This window comes from Tigriopus californicus, chromosome 10 (assembly GCF_007210705.1).
Source record: "Tigriopus californicus strain San Diego chromosome 10, Tcal_SD_v2.1, whole genome shotgun sequence".
NCBI classification, from domain to species: domain Eukaryota; kingdom Metazoa; phylum Arthropoda; class Copepoda; order Harpacticoida; family Harpacticidae; genus Tigriopus; species Tigriopus californicus.
The window spans coordinates 4,595,525-4,618,462 of NC_081449.1; the positions used below are offsets into that span (position 1 = coordinate 4,595,525).

General features: G+C 43.2%; 1 protein-coding gene across 5 annotated transcripts in view; it reads left to right on the top strand.

Moving 5' to 3' along the window:
• Window positions 1-22,573, top strand: part of LOC131888555 (band 7 protein AGAP004871-like) — an 87,404-nt gene extending 64,831 nt beyond the window's left edge. For 4 of the 5 annotated variants that reach the window (XM_059237434.1, XM_059237435.1, XM_059237436.1 and 1 more), the window contains 8 exons: window positions 19,345-19,451; window positions 19,515-19,587; window positions 19,902-19,984; window positions 20,117-20,320; window positions 20,425-20,480; window positions 21,250-21,328; window positions 21,476-21,577; window positions 21,696-22,573. In XM_059237434.1, the coding sequence (XP_059093417.1) occupies window positions 19,345-19,451; window positions 19,515-19,587; window positions 19,902-19,984; window positions 20,117-20,320; window positions 20,425-20,480; window positions 21,250-21,328; window positions 21,476-21,577; window positions 21,696-21,809 (818 nt within the window). In that variant the 3' untranslated portion in view covers window positions 21,810-22,573. Of the gene's footprint in view, window positions 1-19,344; window positions 19,452-19,514; window positions 19,588-19,901; window positions 19,985-20,116; window positions 20,377-20,424; window positions 20,481-21,249; window positions 21,329-21,475; window positions 21,578-21,695 lie in introns of all 5 variants that reach the window. The other variant, XM_059237433.1, reaches the window with a different exon arrangement.
• Window positions 22,574-22,938: the final 365 nt, after the last annotated feature.

Here is a 22,938-nt window from a genome sequence, read left to right on the forward strand (position 1 = left end):
CCATTAATTCATATTGTTAGACCCCATAGCGAGGAACATCTCGAGTGTCGCAACAAGCAAAGAAATAAACAAATAAACAGGGGAGTAACGTTACAACCTCAGCAGGTTATAACAAAAGGCCAATCCTCGGGTCCAATCTTATCCTGAGTTTCTGCTCCATGGTAGGGTAACTCCGAGGTTCAGTAGGTTTGTTGCTTATCAGTTCAGACTTGAATACAAAGCCTCTTTCCTCTTGAATGAAGTAAGGTTATCTTTCGTGCCAACGGGCTGAGTTTGCTCGAATGGTCGGAGGAGAAACGAAGGTCCAAGGTTATAACATCTCGTCCTCAAACTTCTTCCGCCTGACAGCTAAAAGCTTACTCATCATCGGGTGTGGAGTAGACACTAGAAGTTACTTGCATACCGGCTTTTCTGAATACCCTTGTATGTTGGGTATGGGACAAAAAAAGCGATACCCACTTTGATGACCACCGGAATGGATGGGGGCAATCATCGATGTACGTACCCTCTATTCGTTGTACGTACACTAAGTGCAGGAAGGAACGAGCCAGGCAATCATAGGATTGCTTTGCCGATTCAATGGCATCACATTGGTATGTGGCAGGGTCTAGGGGAATCGCATCGCGTCAATGTGGGCATGTAGTACGATGGTACGTGGGTTCAAACATTGTGTCCCACCACACCAAATTCAATTACGACCCGTGACGGCCTTCAATAGTCTTTGTCAATGTTTTAGGGTTGGCGCTTTCAGTGCAAGGTCTCCGTGCCAGCAACCATCTGAAGGCTCTCCAATTATAGGCAAATACTCATTAACGTCCCAACTAGACATGAAGACACAATACTGAAGGTCTATCTGCTATATCTGGAAGAACGGAACTCCTCCTAATACTCTTCTTCCTAGCCCACCTTCCAATCTCGTGCCTCTGGCATTTCTTGGATAGGAAAAGAGCATTCTTCTTTGTTATAAATAACTCGTGTAACTTGCCCGAAAGGATAATATGTCTGGTTGCCAGGCATTTCATGCTCCTTCTCTGACCTTCAGGGTAACCAACTAGTTGGAACAAATTCATTTGATCGCATTGACTCACCGACCTGCCTGCCCTTGTGCGAGTACGTACATTGGCGTAATCGAACTACTACTTCCTTCCTTTCCTTCCTTATTTCTTCCCCCTCCTTTTCTTCTCCTTCCATTACTGAATAGTGATTCCAGTCCTGCACTCTCTCGTCATTCATTCATTTACTCTCCCTCTCTATTCCACTTCGTATGGGAGGGATTTTTTCCTGAGCTATTGATTGATTCTCTCCATGAGTTGGAAATACCAGCCCAAGTCAATGAGATGGGGAATGGATGGATACGAGTTTTATTGGCCGTATCAAAATTCAGATGAAAGCCTGGGAACCGTATGGCACCACTCATCGTGTTTCTGGATTTCCACATCCAAGGCCGGGGACCAACCGTCGTCAAGTTTGCATTAGTTCTTGTTTACCATTTAGTTCTCTTCAACTTCCCATTTTGACGAAACGGCTCAACAGCCTTGAATAGAAATGCACATATCACAGAGCCCAAAGAGTTTTTGGAACATGCATTCAAATGTATATTTCAATGCAATAACCTTGCAATGGACATAAAAGGACCATATAAGACAAAGAAAAAAATATGCTAGGTCATGCTCCATCCCGACCTCGGTCGGAAGCACTGTGTATGTGAACGTTCAATCGTGTTAATAAATAAATGCAGTGCTCATGTCACTCAATCTTCTCAGATTCGTCTTCCACTCACTCACTCTCTCACTCAGTTTTGTTGGCACCATCCTATGAAGTTGAGAGATGTCAACTTGAAGAGCAGAGAGTCCAATGGACAATTCTGACACATGTGACACGGAGAGGCTCTTAGGAGGAGCGGCTTCCAGAAAGAAGGCCGCCTTGCCTTTGAGCGGGAGGTCGGAGAAAGTGATTGATCACCACAACCAATTCTCCACTTCCCAACAGTTTTCCGTCTCAAGGCCAATTTTGAAAATTGCTGGGATTATGGCCCCCTGGCACGATAGCTTGCTGTACCAAAGCTTCTAGTTATCACTGTAAGAAATTGGGACCTGCTAAACAATGCAGCATGGAGCAAAAAAATGGAAACTAACTAAATGGAAATCTAGTATGGGAAGGATGTCAGGATTCTCAATGTTTTTGTAGAATAATATGTTATGAATCAGGGTTGCGAGTCACGGTCCGTGTTCGTGCAATTGAGAGATTGGCCATTAGTTTGTTCCATATGTTCAATCGACTTAGCAATATACCATTGCGTTTATGGTGCAAACTTTTCCATTAGCCTGCTTCAAGCTCGAAGGCCAAAGAGGTGGATGTGGTTATTGACCTGTTTTACTGGCATTCTACTTCGGCGGCCTGTTCGTCCTTCTTGTCTCATGGAAGATGAACTGACCTTATCTTGGGTCATTGTAGTGCATACGTGCAAGGCTTGGAGAATTGAGTTGGAACCAAGTTCCAGGAACTGCTCGCTCCTCGCCTCCAGATACGGAGCTTGTAATAGCCCGTGGGAACAATGTTTTAAGTACACATTGAAGCTGTGTAAAACGGAGAATTGGGGGAAAATGATGGGACATTATTGGAATGGGAGAGGCTTGCCATTGAGGCAAATGGCCTCGTTGGTTGGAAATTGGCAGCCGTAAGATCCTTTTAATTGGTTCCAATGCGATCACGGTCGATTTTGAGTCTCAATGCATCGAAGCTTGTGAAAGTTTTCAAAGCCATTCTACGGTAGTACTGAGCTGTGATACTGTAGATCTGTTCCGATATGGATCCATCTATGTTGAGGGTCAATTGGGAACGTTTCTTTACGTAAGTTATGTGGAAACCGTACGCGAGCATTTGATAAAGCCTAGGGAACTGTTTGGGCCATGGAGCGGCCCAAGTATTAGTAGCTGAGACTCCTTTCCCAAAGGCCGATGCAATCCTTTCTTGGCTCCCATTTCCCAAGTGAAAAGCGATTTTTCTTGGCCTTCTCCGCTCTCCCATTGTACTAGTCGCCAAGCCATATTGAGACATGCAGAAAAAGTGTGGGGTGGTGCTGAAAATCTGAAAAGGCCAGACCCGCAGTGACAGAGTTATGAGCTATCCAGTTGTTCTCCCGCAATACAATGGCCACAGCTTTTTGTCCGATTTTGTGGGAACGTCTTTGTTAAAAAAGATGAGGCATTGCAATTTCGCCAGAAATTCTTCTTCCTCTCTGACTAAAAGGGCAGAAAAGTGTCACTTTTGAAGGCCACAGTCCCTCAAGGAACTTCTTCCAAGAATGGTGAAAAAGGAAAGGCAACATTAGTCTTCAGGGAGAACCTTTGAGACCTTGGAATGTTTGGGTGGGTGTTTTGGGTGATGTTACAATCCTCCCAAAAGAAGCATGTGGAATAGTAGAAAAATGATATTCGTATGCTCCTAACAAGGACCGCCAAGATGTAACATATCTTGTGGTCTACAATCCGAATAGTCCAATTTAGCCGGAATGGAAGCGCTTCATTATTGGATATTCGCCATTGTACTGAAAATGCGTTGTACCAACTCAGTCGGGCTTGAGGTTTTCTACGGAAAGCCGAAAGTTCCTGCTCCAATGAGCAATCCGCAGTGGGCTTGGTCCATCACCATAGTTATCTTGATTGATTCGTTCGAATTCATCGAGACCTTTGATTGGAAAAAGTATTAACGTAAATCGATCTCTGACGATCTCAAAAGCTTTCAATGGCGAGATTACCCCCCTCTCTAAACATTTTCATCCTCCCAATTTCCATGGACTACTTACCAAACACAGACTGGCTAGGAGTGACCAAAGCGTCCCTGTACGTATGTAGGCCTTGTCCATTGCTCAAGGTTTGACCCATATCTCACAATAAATGAATCGAAAGCATCGTGTGCGATCGATGTTGCACAGATATTTCCTTATCTCCATAGAAAAGGCTGACCAAATGCGAGTGAGTGGCTCAAGGTCGTGTGTTTTTGCGTAGATCTCTCCAGAGTTGAGCTTGGTCATCAATTGCCAGTGAAGCATGAACAAAAATAATGATGTATATGGACATGATGAAGGCCAGCCTACGGCCAAACCTCCAATACTCGTACGGATATAGTAGCATACTACTAGCACGTACGTACGTACACAGTATGCTGGGAATGCAATTTTCTCGAACTACAGCATCTTCGATGGATCGCTCTCATATCCATGTCCATTATGGAAATGATTTATTTGCTCCGTCTCCGCTCCATTCGGTAGTCGGTGCACGAACGAACCGTTTGTGACGAATCTCTGGAACAATATATACATATGCAGCATTTTGGCCTTGCTCTTCACTTACCCTCTCTTCTCCTTTTTCGTTGTCGTCGACCTTGCACCTGCAAATGATGGCCTTGAAGCCAGCCCATGGTTCAATTTTCATAATGATAATTCGTTTCAAATTGCCACCTCCTTTTGGATTGGATTGAATGGAAGGGAAGAGATTTAACCTCTGATCTGACTCGTATTGTATTTTCGGTTCTTGTATCATTCATGAAAATGGACCTTGTTGAGAGAAGGGTTGGATGGATCATGAACTACTGGAAGATGCACGGGGCTGCTAGGGTCTCGTATTAACATTTTTTAAGCGAGGAAACCCAAAGTGAGTTGGACTAAATCAGTCAGTGCAATTGAGTACTATCAATTCCGCCTTGATAGAACGACTGGATAAAAAGTTATGCTCTCTCAAAGCGTAGTTCATAACAAAGCACAGAATGAATGAATGAATGAATGAATAGAAAGGGCTAACTCATTTACTTTTAGTAAAGCTGTATTGTGAGCTTTGAGGAGGCAAAGCTTTCCACTCAAGTTATTCAATTGAGTTGAAAATTAAGAATCAATGAATGTCATAGTAACCTGGGGTCAATTTTGTTTGAAAAAGATTGCAATGCGTTGACTCAATTCCGAAATGTCTAATCTCTACCCTGGCTTTATCCTCCATATTCCGATGGTTCATGGATGAATAGAAGGAATGAATAGCAATGTCCATTAGCCACGTGGTTAGACACACGCTAAATAATAAGCTAGTGCAACTGTACATACATAGGAGTCGCTGAACATTTCCGGCCAGTCTCATAATCTCCATAGTTGATGGAGGCATATCGTCTCTGTTAATACGTTCGTATAGTCGTTTTCCCATAGCAATGATGACAGCAATAATGATCATGATAATGGTCATCATCATCATCATCATGACGGTCGTTTAAGAGCGACTTCTGAGAAAACATTACTGTGGAAAAGAAATGATGCTCACAGGGTTGCCATTCATCATTTCTTTCAAGTTCATTGAGCTCCTGTGTGTCCCCTGGCGCCCTCTGATAAAGTGAAAATGAAATGCCACCCTTCAAATTTTGGTCACGCAGAAATATGACCATTTCAGAATCAATGTGACTTTTTCTATGACCCATTTGGGCTCTACTTGCCGAAGGCAGTTACCCAGAGTGGCCAGTAATCAAGACAGTGTTACTTCCAGAAGACATTTCTGGACTGCAGATATTTCTCGGTGGCCTTCGGTTGAATGTCTCAGGGGGCGGCCTTGATGGAGCCTTAGTGCCAAAAGTAGATGTCGGAACGTGGAGAGATGAATCCGGCTGATCCGCATTCCTACACTATTACCTCTCAGCTCCACCATTCCTTTGGTGTGGGCGCCCTCCCCATCATCCATCACAAAGTTCTGAAACACCCTGTCATTCTGATAGCAGGCCAATGAAAAGCTGTCTGGCGTGGTCAAGAAATTCTTCAGAGGTGTACACGGCATTGTCGAGTTCTCCGAGATCTCTTTCTTGGGAGGTTGCTCATTTGAGAGAGTCGGAAAAAGCTGGAAATATGGGGCCAAGATCCCAAAGGAATGAGGGAACCACTCGGATCACTTAAGAGGAACCCAAAGTAGCGCATGTTCCAGAGGCTTTTCTAGCTTATCTACCATTTGCGTTAGGAGGGGAAATCCAAGGAAATGAAGTGCCAAGATTTGCGTTCACCTGAGGAACGGAGAGGAAGCTGGATGGTTCCTGTTGGTCCATTAATCTGAGATTAATACCACCAGGCTGATCCAAGTCGTTCCAATCAGCGGAAAGGTCAGACAATAATAGGTCCAAAAGCACCAGGCTCATTGTTAGTTGGAACGAAAGAAATACCACACCAAGTACGAGCGCACATGTGCCTCAATTCTGATCAGTTAGTCATTCTACGTATGTACATTCATGAGCAAGCTGAGTAAGCGTTTGTCCTAATGCTCAAAATTTGCATATGACAGGTTGGCATTATGAGTGGAGCATGATCGAAGGCAGAACGCACGATCCTGAGGCCTTCCGACATGATTTGAATATTAGGTCAATTCCGGCTTAAGGATCACATATAATAGTAGATGGATGCCTTTCTATTCAAATCTCGGCAGATTTCGGTGCATCTCCTTATCTTGGGTAAGATCTGGTTGTCAGCACAAATTGATGGATCAAAATAGCACAATGCAGCTGGCTCTCTCTCTCTCTCTCTCTGGAGAATAAACCAGATGAGAGGGGGGTCGTCCAAACGGAAAAGAAGCCAGAGAGCCAAACAAACATGACCGGAAACTCTCCCTCTCACTCGTCGTTCACTCACTAGGTTGGAACATGCAATATTGCCCTCAATCCCTATTGGAACTTAATCTGGTTTGCCAGTTGTCAGTGGCCCCATGAGTCCCCGGAACCGCATCATCCCGTGGAAAAACATAACAACAGCAGGGTGTAGAATGCTCATGGAGCAAAATACTCTGTGCAAATTAATAGTCTCTTTCTTCCTCCACAATGAGAGAAGCCGACATGCAATACATCGCTTGGGCTGGAGAGATGGATGGTTCCATCTGGGTTTGAGAATATGCTAGGTGGTCCTGAATGAGCCATATTTTCTCGCTTGAAAACGAAAGAACAACTGCTGTTGGGCATGTCCATTTGGGGATTGGGTTTCACACATGTTCCCAACTGAAGTCAAAATTGGTGCTTCGAATTGAATCTATAAGTAGAAACCTTATCGTAATTGCGAATCGTCCCAAAAGCGTGATCTAGGTTCTGGGAACTGAGCAAAAAAATATCATTTGTTTGAATGGAGTTAATCGAATCCTATCGACATCCCAATAGCTTTGTGTTCACAAGCATTGGCCATATTTTTATTGGGAAATCAATACCTTGGTGCTTTTATCAATATTTGCATTGCAAAACTTTTGCATAGGCTAAATGATGACTCACGTGGCAAAGCGTTTTTCGGTCGATTACCACGACTTGCAGAAAATCAAAGCCGAAATCACGTAAATACATTCCTTGCCTAGTGAATTAACAAAAGTAATTGGAGTATAATGCCGTGTTTGTTAATTTATTACATTTAAGTGACGGTGCTTTTTCTTGTTCGAAAATTGTGTTATCCTCAAAAGCGTTGATTGGTCGAGTCAACATAGTAAACAAGCCGCTCTAAAGAGAGCTTTGAGTCTGAAAAAGGGTTCAAAACTTTGATTCAATAGCTGTGGAATGCAACGTTGGTTTGAACCGGAAAAAGACCATTCATCAATGGAACGAACGGTCTGGCTGGATTTTCTTTCAGAAGTTTGATCGCTTTCGTTTCGCCCTTCTTGCGAATTCTCTCGCCAAGGTCTTTGGACAGAGAAGAAAGGCCGGATAAGGCTGAGTCGGCAGGGAACTTAGTGGGACTTTGTGGCGAAGACAAAAGAGGAAGACATGATTCGTCAATGATGACATTCGACTCGAAAGAGGAGGAAATTGACTTTACCCACGGGAAGCAGAGCAAACGAATCATGTTGGGAGCCAACCTTGCGAACTCAAGTACAATGGAGATGTCATTGGGAATCGACTTTCGCAATTCAAACTCACTAGAAATCCAGAGGAGAGTGCAAATATATATTGGCAGGACACTTGGCCAGACTTGAAGGCGGCACGATTCCTGAAAGGAATTCGGAAATAAGTCAAAAGAAATCCGGGGAGAGACATATATATCTAGATGGATCGCTGTGTCTCTTGCCTATGTACCAACTTGGTGATGGTCAAAAATCGTAAGGATTCCTGGTAAGAGAGTCAGGCCAAGCAGAAGTCCCGGGATTCGTGCAGTCCCCTTGTCGAATGAATCGATTAAACACTTCTTAGAGGAGGAGGAAAAGCAAATTTGTCCGGACCCCCTCTCAAGTTATTGAAAAAGTCTACTTCCTTGTTTTTTCGTTTAACCTCAGGGCCTCGTTTGAGTTGCTTGTAATCGTCGTCATCTCATGCAATCTATATTTAGGAACACACTGATCCACTTTGGAGGGTCCTGGTGGATTTAAGAATGCTTGGATTAATTTTCCCCCTCAGGGATTTGAATCCAATTGCACCCTTGGTCACTACAAAAAGTAATCTAAAAAAACCACTTTGGGAGCTTTCCATTTCCTCGATTAAACAATTCCCAGTCAGCCATTAAAAAGGCGCGATGAGCTTGCTGTAAAACAATGCAATTGAAAGAAGGTCTGTCTGCCAGCCATTCATTCCTTTAGGTGGAGCGATTACCTTGCTTGAGGTTTCAGTACATTCGATTCGATTCCGATTGTAATGTATGTTCCTTCCAATATTGGCACTTCCTAATTGTTCCAATGGCCTTGAGCCAAATAATCGAACAGCGATGAAGGAACGGGCTTTCTTTACCTGCACTGAAAAGAACCCCCTCCCCACCACCGCCACCAAAGATATGTAGATGGGTTTTTGCGTGCTCGGCCATGAGTCCTGGCTGGCCCTCGTTGGAGACATGGAAAAGCCATTATTAGTTTCTACTCTGAAATTATAACCCACTAGGGTTCTCGTTCCCGGATTTGCGCCATTCCATGTATCCAGATTGCAGTCATTTAATCGACCTGAAACGTAATGACTGGGCTATTATAATCTGCCCTGACTACTATGTAGAACACGCCTGAAACCCCATTATGTTGCTGGTTTCTGGGAAATCATGATGTTGGGTTAGTTGAGAAGCGTTCAATAATGTATTCCAATCCGCCTTCAAAAGATCCATCCCCCAAGAGCCTTGAAGCGAGCTTAACGTCATTGGAACGATTGGACCGAGGAATTTCGACTCATCTTCTGGCATTGAAGCGAGCTATGGGACACTTTAGTAAGCTCGCTCTATCTAGTGGCAAATGCTTCGTCGACGGATTAGGTCGTTCTGGGCTGAATTGTAAACACGCTTAACGCTCTTATCCCCTCTTTTGGAACGATGACTTTTAAAAATCCCTCCTCGTCATCTTCCATGGATTGGGGGCGGACTTGGGCGGGCAAGCAGCCTGCGTCTTCTTGTGCCAACAAACCAGCTAGCCAGGCAGGCAGTCGGGCAGTCGGGCAGACTGTCGGCCCAAGTGTATCATAAGTGAGCTGAGCACTCTAGACAACACCCAAGGTCACATGATCCACTTTCCACTTCCCCGTAGCATCTAAACGACCACTGGCAAAACTTTCCTCCAAATTGGAAAAGTTACTTCGCCAGCTTAAAAATGGACAGCGAACCCGGATTTGCAAATGCAAAACGCTTGCTTTGGGTTCTAAGAAACTTTCCAAAGGACGAAGGTCGGTTCCTAGAGAAAGTGGAGCGAAAAGCTGTTTTGGACAGTGTGGATTCAAGGCTTCGTCGAGACACGTACATTTATTATATCTTGGACGCTATCGTTCGCGGCGCTCATTTCTCTCGAGCTCTACTAATGTTACAAAAAAAAACGGATGCTCCCCTTCGTGATCCAAACAGTTTCCCAAGAGCTTCGGTAGAAAGGAGACGCTTTTGAGTTCATTTTCCGAAGCACTTCTTTTAGACCGTACACTCTCTCTTTCTCACACACACACTCACGCACACACAAGCACATTTTGGATACTATTATGAACTTCAAGAGTCTGCTCTCTGGCCATAATCTATGGATGGAACGAGCTCTACAGCACCACGAAAGTGAGGGGAGGACTTGAATGAGCTCTCACGTGACTGATCCACATGGTCTCTCCCCTCCTTGTTCCGTGAATGAAACATTAATGGAGGGACCTTGAAATTTGGTTAAGCCGGAAATGCAGGCATTTTTGTAGTCTTTCATGCTCATGTTTGAGCTGTGGGGGGAGCTCCCCTCCTATTCCCCCATAAGCAGTGAGTGCTCTGTCGACGGCGAGCGTGGATGGTCCGACTTACACAAAAACGACCACAGTTTTGGAGATTGAGCCCAAATCCCTCCTGGGTTTATCCTTTGTTGAAAGGTACCAGACAGAGACCACTAAGGTTCTTTCGTCTTGCTTTTCTTCGCTTGACAGCAATTTAAGCCCCACCATTTGAGGCTAGGATAAACCTTGGCCATTGACTACCCAAATTCATTCTCAAAGGGCCGCTCCTCCCCTTGGTTTAGAAGCCTTTTTTTCACCTTCTACTTCAAGGAGACCGCAGACCCCCATTGCCTTGATATGCGAAATTCGAGTGAGATCCCTACACTTTCAAGTGGACCCAAATCAAGTGGTCTGATATTGCAATGGACAATGGGAACAGACTCTTGAGTCTGGCCAATGAATGACCTTGGCACATGGTGTCTAATTCCACCCGAAATGAAACTTGATCCAGGCCTTTTTCGTTCCGAAAATAAAGACATCGAAGGCACCCCCTAACACCATCAGCCTCTTGAGCACAACGTCGTGAAGTATCCTGGGACTGTAACCACGACAATTAGTCCAGGCTTGGCAGTGTTCCGTGTTGATGTTGTTGGACCATCGCAACGATCGAACAGTTCACTTTGTTCCAAAGGTCAGGCCTCGGCCAAAACCCAAGACAACACAAGGAAACGATGAGGAGATACGAGACACCACTGTCCAATATAGAGTATGTACAGTGGTGATATATGCACTGAAGAGACCGTAAATGAGGAGGGAGGAGAAAGTAGCTCCATGTCCTGAAATGACTGTGGACTTGGTCACCACTGGGGAGACTGATGAGTGCCAGATGTGAGCAAGTGTGGATAAGAGGGAGAGATAGAAAGACAGAGAGACAGAGGGACTGAGGGACCGAGGGACCGAGTGAGAAGAAAAGACCAAAGTTGGACACCAGCTAGACGCCAATCTAGTGCAAACGGTAGGCCAAGGGAAGAGGGAGAAGGAAGAAAGAAAGAAGGCTCCGATGGATCAAGATCAAACTTTTTTGGCTAGCATTTCCTTGTTCGTCTTTCCTTATCCGTCTGTTAGTGGGTATTAGGTTATTCTGGCCGCAAAGGATGACAAGGCCAGTCAAGACCACAAGGCCAAGGCCAATAGCGGAGTGAGGTCCCTTTCCTCTAGGTACATTGTCAACCAACTAACCGCCGGTATGTGCAAGGATAATTAACCCTGAGGAAAAAAAGGTCGTTCTTGCAAATCTTTTCCGACACTTCTCCTCCCTCCAGAGGGAACGCGTTATTTATGGTCTGAAGTGCAGATCTGGACGGAATGTGGAACAAATGAACAAGAATATTTCTTCACCCATCCTCCACGGGATGTCCGAGAACAATTTGCTGCAGATAACGAAAATAAATCAGGGTTAGATCTCCATGCATAATCCCATCTCTTTTTATGTGAGAAAAGAGCTTTTGTTTACGATCAGACATAAATAGTCGGGCAATAGTTAGGATTGGAGTGCTTGCCGAGGTCTGTCCCGCCAGGATTATTCTCACACAAACACCCTTGTGCCTTGTTTGTGCTACACTCAAATTAATGAGGTGCGAGCCTTTTGGGTACTCCCATTCTTCTACAAATTGTACGAGTAAGCTATGAGGCTTACTTTGTTCTCACCCATGCAAAAATTCAGAGACCTTGAGAAGGTTATTTTTACATGTCAGCTTATCCCTAATCCATTGGGATTCAAGCCCTAAGGGTTGTCAAAGGATTCCAGAGAATAACTCTGAATCTAATTTCATGCCAAAGAGTTTTCATTTGGAACTTCAGACCTTTGATAAATGAAAGAATTCGTCGGAGCCTTTTCTAAAAACGTGAAAAGGAATCACTTCCTTCCATCTACTCATGGCCTTAGTCGTACATACCGTTCATTGTGTACATTCATGTATATGCCCACCCAAAAAATATTTCTTTCAAACAAAACTAATATATTGGGTAACAGGTGGAAAAAACGTATCGAGCCTAATAACCGTGTTAAATATGTGATACTAGTCTTGTCTTTTCCCGTTGTATTTGCTCAAGTCAGTCAGTCACTCTCAATCATCCCGACTACAACCTCAATTATACGGGCTACTCTAAAAGTTTCGAGGAGTGGTGCATGATCGAAACACAAATGGTCCAATTGTCATTCCAATGGTGTGACAGATCGTCTGGACCTTTACTGGAACGTCCCAATATTCGCGATCAAAAGTCAAACCTCGCTCCTAAATAACGATGCAGAGTCCTTAAAAGGCTCCCCTGAAGATTTCTTCTCATCTCTTATATTTCTCCGTCTCTTGCTTCTAGGTAAGATACGAATGGCCAATGGGTTTTCCCTCAAGCCCAGAGGACAGGTTTTTTTTCTATCAGCTTCGAAAGAGAAGTCTATGTCTAAAATATTCATGAAATGTCCGGAGCCGTTTGTCATGCTCATTGACAAAACATGACACGATTCTCGTTTTTTTGCCCTAAAAGCTCCCCTTTTCCTGAATTGTCGGACAAAAAGGTCGAGTTTGAGAGTGGTACTGCATAGTCTCGATCTATACCCTTGATGAGCTAATCAAAACCATAACCCTCTTCAAAGATGGTGAAGATCTCGAGAATGAGGAGGAATACCTCTTCAGCTCAAGCTTAAATCAGGGATCCATGTTCATGGCTTAAGGGGCAGATTCGATGAGAGAAGTGGGGAGACGGAGGATTGGATCAGCCGAGGTGGACCCCGTGTTCCTTGGCTTGGAGGATGGAAAATAACATTTCTTGTAGACTTAACGAACCTTGAACAAAGATTGTGAGCCACAAATGTCGTAGCTCGTCAACAAGACCATTTGGTACCCAAGAGGCAGGGACGGGAGCGTGTAAAAAAAGGCCGTTGAAGTCCAACCAAGGACATCATCTCATTATCTTTCTACACCTTGGCTCCATTTCTCATCAACATCGTCATCATAATCAGACAGACGTCAGGCCATTAGCTTGTTGTGAAAGCGAGCCAAAATTTGGAGATGCCTTTGAAATCATAAAAGCCCGTCCGTCTAATCCAGTGTGCCTTTCTCCATTCTTGTGCTCTGATGGAATGGAAATTCCGGCCTTTTTTATAGCATTTATTGTCACATAAACAAGAGCAACTTGGGAACGAGAGCCTGGCGGAACCCATCTCCGAGGAGACCTCGAGAGTTGTCGTTCAATGTGTCTTCTGGCTAACTTCTTGGCAATACAAACTGGCGACAACGGAGACAAAGATATGGGAAAAGCAATTCAAAAGAGAGTGAACAAGGTACAGACCCAACCAGAGAAGAACCAGGTCCATATCACATTCATTAAAGTATTCACGTTTCTTGGGTGGAACAACGCCTCCTTTCTCAAGAATAGCCTATAACCTATGTACGTATAGCAGCAGGCAGCAGTGGACTGACTGGCTCTTTCGTGAAAGAAGGACCAGGAACAAAAGGCAAATAATAACCAGATGTTCTACCACATCATGTGGTTGGTTCCTTTGTGTTCCATCTTGATCTGGGATCCTCAATCCCCCTCTTTTCGTCCTCCAATGGGTTTGCTTCTAAGTTGCGATGAGTGACTGTCACAAGTAGATAGCAATGGAATGAGCTGAGATCATCTTCCTCAGAGTCCCACTTTTGTCAGCAGGACTACCCATATCCATTTCCGGCATTACCGCTGGGTTCCACGGATTTTGCAAATAAAAGAATAGATGAATAGATGAGGCTCATTTCCACCCAAAATGCGCTTGTTGACAGGTTCTTCATTCGCTTGTCTTTTTTCTCCTGCAAATTGTACAGGGGGAAATCCTGGGGCAAAACTCCCAACAGAACTGTTCATAGAATAATGTAGTTGTTTTTCTGCAAGGTTTTGTTTGTTTATTTAATGGTCGAATTAGAAGGGCAAGCGAATTCTCGAAAATTGGCTGGAATCGGCGGTAGGTGTAATTTATCATCAATATAAAGATCAATGACTGAAAGTGAGTTTTGCTGCAGATTCTGAAAAATTGTTATTAGTAAGTGAATTGGCAAAATATTTGAGGCTCACCTTAAGTATAACTTAAAATAGGCCCCATCCCTAGTCAATTAATTGACAGTATAATTGATCTAGGTGATGTACGTAGATAAAGATATTATCGTTTCTTTGGTATGCTTCGAAGACGAAAATACGACAATCCAACTGATTCATAATGTGTTATTATACTTTATCACGTGGAAGTCAGCCACTTGAAAGAATTCACAAAAAATGCTCTTGTTTCATCCTTTCATAAACATGATTAACAATTCATGTGTAGAGAAGGGAAAAGATTGCCAAGGGCGAAATTTGGTTATTACAAATGTAGAAGGCATCTTCGTCTCCCAATTTCTGATAATGAATGTTGACACAGTAAATATTGAGTAAATGTCAGCCGACACAAGAGAACGACTCGACTCGTTTCTCTGAGATGTTGGAAGATCTTCCGTCAGAGAACGAAAGAATCGAGCTCTGAATGCATTCCAAGTAAAAAAATGAGTTTCCTGGTGTACTCCCGTTTTTGTGCCCGATTGAGCCATGGTTTTTGTTTCCGTCCCTCGAAGCAAGTCCCGACTAAAGACCCTCTCCAGATCCAGAGGATGAGCAGGAAATATCTTTGTTTCTCTCTTCAGTGGCATTTCTCCCATCCTTTTTCGCTCCAGTCTTTTTTGTGCCTCTGGTTTTAGGGGATGAACTTACTTCTGATGTAGAGACTGTTTGGCGGGCTTTTTGCTTCTATTTTGTTCCCTTTGGGCTTGGGCTTGTCCATCCTTCCGTCCAAAAAGGGTTTAGTAATCCATGAAATTCACAGCTTTTGAATTTGGTCCTGAATTGAAGCCACGTGAAGATGGGTTGGGTTCGAATTGAAGTTGGTTGGGTCGGAAAGTCCAAAAAGGCATGTTTCCGTTACCAAGGCGGCCAAATTTTCACATTTTCTCTTTTGAAGGCCAGTTTCAGGATCCAGAAAGGCTGGGATTCTAAAGTTTCCCCAACAACAGAATTTGAATTGGACATACGTATAACTTGGATTCAAAACTTGAGTCCCTCGCCTGACGAGGGCCTCTCATAAATTCCAATTACCGGGCGAGAAAACTGCATTGGCCAAGAGGAAGGGTCCAATAAGGTTCCAGTTCCAAACGGTGAATCAAAATTTAGTCCCTCCTTTGAACGGTGAACACTATCATTCAGTCATCGATCCAATTGGACCCGATGGTGCTCTTCCATCCCAGAAAAGTATTCGGAAATCCCGCCATTAGGCCTTGGCATATCCCGAAAAAGGCTCTCTGGTCCAATTGTTATTCCAACAGATTAGTTTCCACCCATGAGATCCATTGGCAGAAAGGGAGAACGAAAAGACCCCCCTTGGTTCCCGTCACTTTTGGGCGCCCTCCTTCCTCCTCTGGTATGGAAGCGTCTGTAGGGCCGTACTCTATGTACACTAGAAGGCCAAGAAGAGGCCAAGGACGGTCCTGAAGCTGCGCCACATTTTACGTAACGGCCTTTTCCAAGTGATTTCCCACCACTTCCACTTTGGAGATGGACACGTGGCCTTGCCAAGGACTTCGTGCCTTCAATCACATTCAAGGTAGCATCCAGTGGACCTCAGGGCCAATTCTTGGGCAACAAAAATGGGCATGATCTTTCATGATCAAGCTTTGGAATTTGGAACACTCGCAACACTGGCGATCGCTGGTGGAACCCCATCCTTTGGTGGGACCACAACATTAGGAGAAGGCAGATGACGCGAGAAATGGACCAGCAGTCTAAGTACAAACGTGCAATGGTTGTGATCGGCTAATAGGCTTGGAACTTCTTCCCTTTGTCTGCGTGCTCAATGGAATCAAAGACGGCCTAATGGGCCTCGAGGACAATTACTTGAGCCTCCAATGATCATTTGGAGCACGCAACGTGCCATCAAAGTTTAGAAATGGCTGCTGTCTCAATCAAAGTTAATCTCTTCGGAGCCTGATATGGTATCCAAGTGATTCGTGGATAGATAGGGACGAGTGAGTGATGAAACATTGGCCAAAAAAAAAGTGCTGGAGGAAGATGGGTAAGCTGAAGCTGGAACAGAGAAAGGCTCCCCAAAGAGAGATGGGAAAAAGATAGAGGAGAGATGGAAATCAATCCTCAGTTAAATGAGGCAAAAGACACAAGGTCAGAATGGGACGGGGGAAACCTTCACAACTCGAATCGTTCTCCCTCGCGCTCTCGAAACATCTTCCGATCTCGCTTTCCAAACTTTGGCCTTCAGAATTGATGATGATGCATTTGCCCGGCTTCAATTGGAAAACCAGGGTGGCTTGGAAGCAGTGGGCAAATTTCAAGGTCTCAAATTGGCCACCTTCAAAGTCCAAGACTTCGGCCCAACAAACCTTCCAGGGAGCACGCACCCAATATTTGGAGTTGCTGTCCGTTGCTGATTTGTGTTTGAACAAGGACATCTCACTCAAGCACTCACTCACTCACTCACTCCTTGGTGCCAAATAAAGACCAAGAGTGGAGACGAGAGCACCAAAGAGCACAAGACCGGTGGAGAATGAGGAACACGAGGAAGGTCCTCTATTCTTAGCTAAGTCCTTTCTTTGGTGGTCTGGCTTGGATAAACCTGAGGCGGAGCGGAGAAAAGGGAATCTTTATTGTGTGGTGCCTCCAGGCTCTGAAATGAGATATATATGGAAATCAAGCTCTATTCATTCCGTAGAAGAGCGCAGGCGAGGACTACCTAGAAAAGATAGAATAAATTCGTATGCTGTCTCGCTCAAATCCGTGTTCATGTTGAAGATGTTCGATCGACTTTTCGTTTGTTAAGTGACCTTAAACGGCTTCATCGAAATGTGGTCCTTCGAGTGGGCCAATGACTAAACTTTGGAAAGGGACCTCGGTTTGATGGACCCATTCGGCAACTTTTTTTCTTGGCACATTCTTGGGGTTCTACATCCATGGGAACGTTTATGCAGGCCAGTTAAGTCGCTCGAATCAATTGGTCGTCCTCGTTTCTCTTCGTCCGAGATGATGATCAGTCGCTTTTTATGATTAGAGAACCCTCATTCTTGCCCAAAAGAGAGCTTTTCCGTCAACGGTGTTTTGCCAAGTTTCGCTTTGAGCTATCAAAAATACTTGCTTCGTTTTGAGCGGGTTTTAGCTTTATTCATACATGACGAGAAGTCATGACTCGAGAATCCGAAAAAAATCAAGCTTTTGGAGTGAAAAAATAAAAACAAAAGATTTATTTCCAATTTTTATTTTTCATGACAATATATTCAATTAAATATTTGAAAACAGATCAAATTAAAAGTAATGGAACCATTCAATTGAAATGTATCGAAAACAGTCTTTTTTCAAACCTTTTAATGAATCTTTTAAACAACAGGTAGATTTTTCAGTTGACACAAAATGGCATTTCAACGTAACCTAATTTACGATGGCTTAAACAATTCAGCTACCTTAACTACCATAAAATGATTGAAATACTCTACATTTCTCCTTTTTTTGGAGTGAAATTATATTGAGAGTAAATGGCAAATCGCAATACAATAAGGGCTTAAATAATTGGATCTTTTTGCATTTTTCAATGAGACAGAACAAAGTATTAACCAAAAATCTACAAAATCACTAGAAATTAGAAAATCTCAAATTTGCTCTCATAAGCTAAATTGTATTCCCAAAGGTAGTACTTTCATTTCCCTAAAAAATATGTCTCCCACTCCTCCTAGCAATGGTTAAAATTTCAAATGTTATCAACCATTTCGGTATTAAGACCTCCTAACCGCCATTGGGAATGCTATTCGTAGAGGCACACTTCATTCACGAACTTCTAGAAATATGGACTGAGAACGAGCTTCCCGCCAAATCGGCCTGCTATTGGTCATAGTAATTCTGAGTTACTTTTGGAAAAAAAGAAAACGTTAAAGAACGTAGATCTCTTCAATTAAAGGCAAGTCATTTTTATATTATTTATTTGTAAAGTGGTTCGTTTCAAAGTTATCTTGCCAAAAGTTTATGTATTTGACCACGACAGGCCAAAAGTTTGAATTTTATGGAGTGTTATTACTTAACTTTGGACATATCTATCTTCTGAGTTTCCTAAGCATAGTTTTGGTCTCAAATTTGGCCAAGTTAATCTATTCAACAGGATCTTGTGTTAGTATGGATTATTTATTTGGCATAAAGTAAACAGTTTAGGAGATAGGAAGTTTATGCTTCCGTTCGTAGTCCACATCTCTAGATGTTTGTCCTTCATTTTATCACTTGGACATAACTTTGATTGAGAGAGATCTGGTTATGAAGTAGTTTAAGTTCTGAAAAGGAATTGCCTTTCCTAATTTACATTTACATTTGTTTTGCAAACATCTTACCAACCAAACATAGTCAAGAATAGGATAACTGAAGTTCCAAGATGTTCTTGGTAGACTAACCATTTCAAAGTTATTCAAGGATTCTATAATCAGGATTAATAATGTGGTATTGTAATCAAGGCAGAAAAAGTTGCACAAAACTTTGGCTCCTCCAAGCATCAAACTACAACATTCTTTGCACAATTACGTAAGGTTAGGATATCCATGTTTATTGGTGAAACATGTTGACAATAAAAAGTCAAATTTAGGATTGTTTGAAGCAAAAAAAAATATGATTTTTGTGAAATGTGGACAGAACGCACCTGATCATTTAATAATACCCTAAAGTGGTAAAATACCCAAAAATAATATTTATCGAATCACTTATTTTTTTCGGAGTCTCCTAGTCATTCTAGAATGAGAGCGAGGGAGCTAGGAGCTGAGAGCAAATTCAAGTACAAGCAACACTAAAACTGTTCTCGGGATGATGGATGGGATTCTTTGGAACAATAGAGACTGCTGACAAGAACAATTGATGAAAGAGGAAAGTTCTGTGACAGACATCCATTAATAATATGTTAATGAATCTCAACTCAACAAGAGCCCCATCCTCTTTAGTCCTCGCATGTTCCACTTGCAAAAGTCAGTCAAACTCTCAAGAGACACATGGATGAAACTCGCGTAGGTGTTCAGGCTAAAGTTCTCTCATTATCGCATGGAGGAATATCGCCTTGACAGACAAGCATATCGGTCGCTCGCTCTCTTGGCACCCTGACTAATCTCGGGTTCTCTCTTGGTTCTGTTCCAGCCGATGAATCAGACAGTGGGATCGGGCTCTGTGGATGGCTCCTCACAGCAATCTCCTGGGGTTTGGTCATTGTCACACTGCCATTTTCATTGTGTGTATGCTTCAAGGTAACTTACTCGCAGATAAAGACCTTCAGCTCAGAAACTCAAATCAATACTTGTCTTCCTTAGGTTGTGCAAGAGTACGAGAGAGCGGTTATATTCAGACTCGGTCGATTATTGTCCGGCGGATCCAGAGGACCGGGTAAGGCTCGACTGACTTTCTTCCGTATTGAAAAGAACAAGGTCCACTTGAATACAATTTCGGGGAAAATTGGCACGGAACCTTGTCTAAAGTTGGTCTAGGGAGGTAAATTCGAGTTGATGATGTTGGCACAGCAACGAGCCTTTGATATGGATCACGTCTTGGAAGAAAGACACCCAGTGGCACACTAGCCAACCGTCTAAGAGACCAGATGTCAAATGCAAATGTTGTTCAGGCCAAAACAAAGCCGACTTGCCAAAATGTGGTTGAACTCTAGTGCAGATGTGTTTTATCTTCGTTCATCTCGTTTCCAGGCATATTCTTCGTCCTTCCTTGCATCGAGTCATATCAGAAGGTTGACTTGCGTACCATCACTCTAGGGGTGCCACCTCAGGAGGTAAGCCAATGCACGAGCAACATCTTCATTCTTCTTCCGTTCCTCAGATATGCATGCTCCCATGGACGTGTAAAAAATGTGCATAAGGATCACAGTATGCAATGTCATCATGGATTAAATATCTTGCCTTAGGTTCTGACCAAAGACTCTGTGACGGTCTCCGTGGATGCGGTCGTCTATTACCGAGTGTCAAATGCCACGGTGTCCGTGGCCAATGTGGAGAACGCGCATCACTCCACGCGGCTTTTGGCCCAAACCACCTTGCGGAATATCCTGGGTACCAAGAACCTCCACGAGATCCTCAGCGACCGTGAGAGCATCTCCGGGTCCATGCAGGTAGTGCTTGATGAGGCGACGACCGCTTGGGGAATCAAAGTGGAGAGGGTGGAAATGTAAGTGCCCCGGGGATGCCATCCACTAACCTTGTTCTTGATTTTCAGACTAACTTGGACGAGGCCACAGCAGCTTGGGGAATTAAAGTGGAAAGGGTCGAGATGTGAGTCTAGCATTAATGAACTACCGAGCGCTAAAGCGCTCCCGGCCTTGCTTCTTCTGATCCTCTTGATGTGTTGGAACTCTTCCACTTTTCCACGTACTATATCATCTAGATATGTAGTGCTGTATTATTCTACATAGATAACGACCGCTTAAACGGACCGACTTTCCTCGTGAGGGCCGGGAATATATAGGATGACCGGAAAACCAGTCAAACCACAGGAGGCCGGATTTGATTAGGAGCTAACATTTGTACCTTGTCAAGCTTTAGTCGAGACTAAAACGGTCAAAAGAGACCTGGAAACAACAACGACTTTATAGATTGAAACTATCCCATGCATGTAATTCGACCAAGGAAGAGTAACTTCCCCCAACCGATGCCGCATCAATCTCCTGAGAAGCGATTATGATTTTTTGAAAGTATGTTCCTGCAACATATGCAGATTTCGTACCGACCTGCAGCAGGTTTACACTTTTGATCCCTCAGTTCTTAGGCTAGTAACTCATTGTAGAAATTTCCAAGTATCGTTTCAAGTATCATACATTTCCTTCTTTTCCATTTCATGATAACAAAAGCTTGACACCAAATAAATGGCCCCGGGATTGCTGTGCACATGAATATTTTTCCTTCGCCAGCTAATCCTAGAGATAATTGCATCACTGTTCGAGTTGGCGTGCCCGTTTTGGTGTAAAGCTATGATTCCATATTAGATATGTAGTGTATTGTCTTCACCTCGTGACTAAACCCATGTTTCTGTTCATCTCTTCAGAAAAGATGCACGTTTACCAGTTCAATTGCAAAGGGCCATGGCCGCAGAGGCCGAAGCTGCGCGAGAGGCCAGAGCAAAGGTTAGAACACGTTCTCGATGGTCAATCTATCCATCTATTCATTCAACCATGTGTTTGTTCAGTCAATCAGGCCAAGCAAACACAGATGTGATGGAAAGATTCATCGCATTTGCTCAATATTTATTGATGCTCGTCCATTATTCGTAGGTGATTGCAGCCGAGGGAGAGCAAAAGGCATCCAGGGCTCTCAAGGAGGCATCTGAGGTGATTGCCGAATCATCTGCAGCTCTTCAACTGCGATATCTTCAAGTGAGTGAACCAACTAATAAAATCGCCCAGAATAGCCGACTGTTTTCCTCAAGAAATGTAGCGTCGAGGTTGCGTGATCCGTATGCTCTTAACACTCCGAACTTTTATTGTTTTGCAGACTCTTAATTCCATTTCGGCTGAGAAGAATTCTACCATCATTTTCCCGCTTCCCATTGATTTGCTATCGCAATTCATGGGCAAATCATCGGAAAAGAATGAGAAAATAGACTAACCAACCAATGAGCCAAATCTTCAAATCTAGACTAGTTCGAGAGTCAAAGCACATTTGGCCGGGTAGGCAATCTCCAAAATGGTTTGGCTTCATGATAGTTGGATGAAGATGTGGGCTTTTGTGAAGTGAACGCCTTTCATTTTGAGATCAGCCCAGCTGATGTGCGTCAGTATTAGTTCTATGCCCCGTTTGTGCTCATCCTCGGACGGACAAAGTGACCAAGACATTTTTTGCGACTCGTTTTCGGTTCCAAGTTCCACTTTTTACCAATTTGATCGCTTGAGTTCCAACATTGAAATGAGAGGGGGGAACAATAATAAGAAAAATGGATTTCCTCGTTGCTCAGTAGTATTACTTTCTTGATCGAGTATCTATCTCAACAAAGGATGACGATGACGTCTAAACCAAGATTTTCCTACTAATCATCAACGTTATTCTTACCCCCTTCGTTTGGATCCGGTTATGGCAATGAAGTGTCGCCTCTGAAACATACACAATTTCCACCGCTCTTCTCATGGTCATCATTATTGTCATCATCCGTATGATCATGATTATCGTGACCACTTACTAATCATATTTATTCCTCCTTTCTTTTGAATTCTATTGGAACTAGTCTGAAACAAACCTTGTATGTAAAAATGATGCTCAAGAAAGAAGCCAGAGAAAAAACAAGTTATCATCCAAACGAACTAAAACGGAAGGAGTTAATATGTTAATCTATGACACGAATTAATATACGAAATAGACTTTAAATTCCAACGTTACCGTGGCCTTATTTGTATGTATGTGTCTAGATTAAGGTTACTAAGATCAAAGCATTTCATCTGTCTTTTTTGTGTGTGGGATAAATGTCGGAAAATATTGAAATTGAATGCCTTAAAAAGACTGCAGTGTCTGTAGAAAAAGTTTTTTAGGTGAAGTCTTGCTTTGCAACTCTCGTCAAGTGATTTCAAATATGCTGAAGGTATCAAAGGGATTTTAGGATTTACCCGACATTTTTTTGTGACACAAGTTGCGCAATGTTTTGTTTACATTTTTTGATCACCATTAGATTTTAGGACGCTCAAAGGGCTCCCGAATAAAAACGATTTAAAATTATCCGTTTTCCAAATATCAGATGAGGTTATTA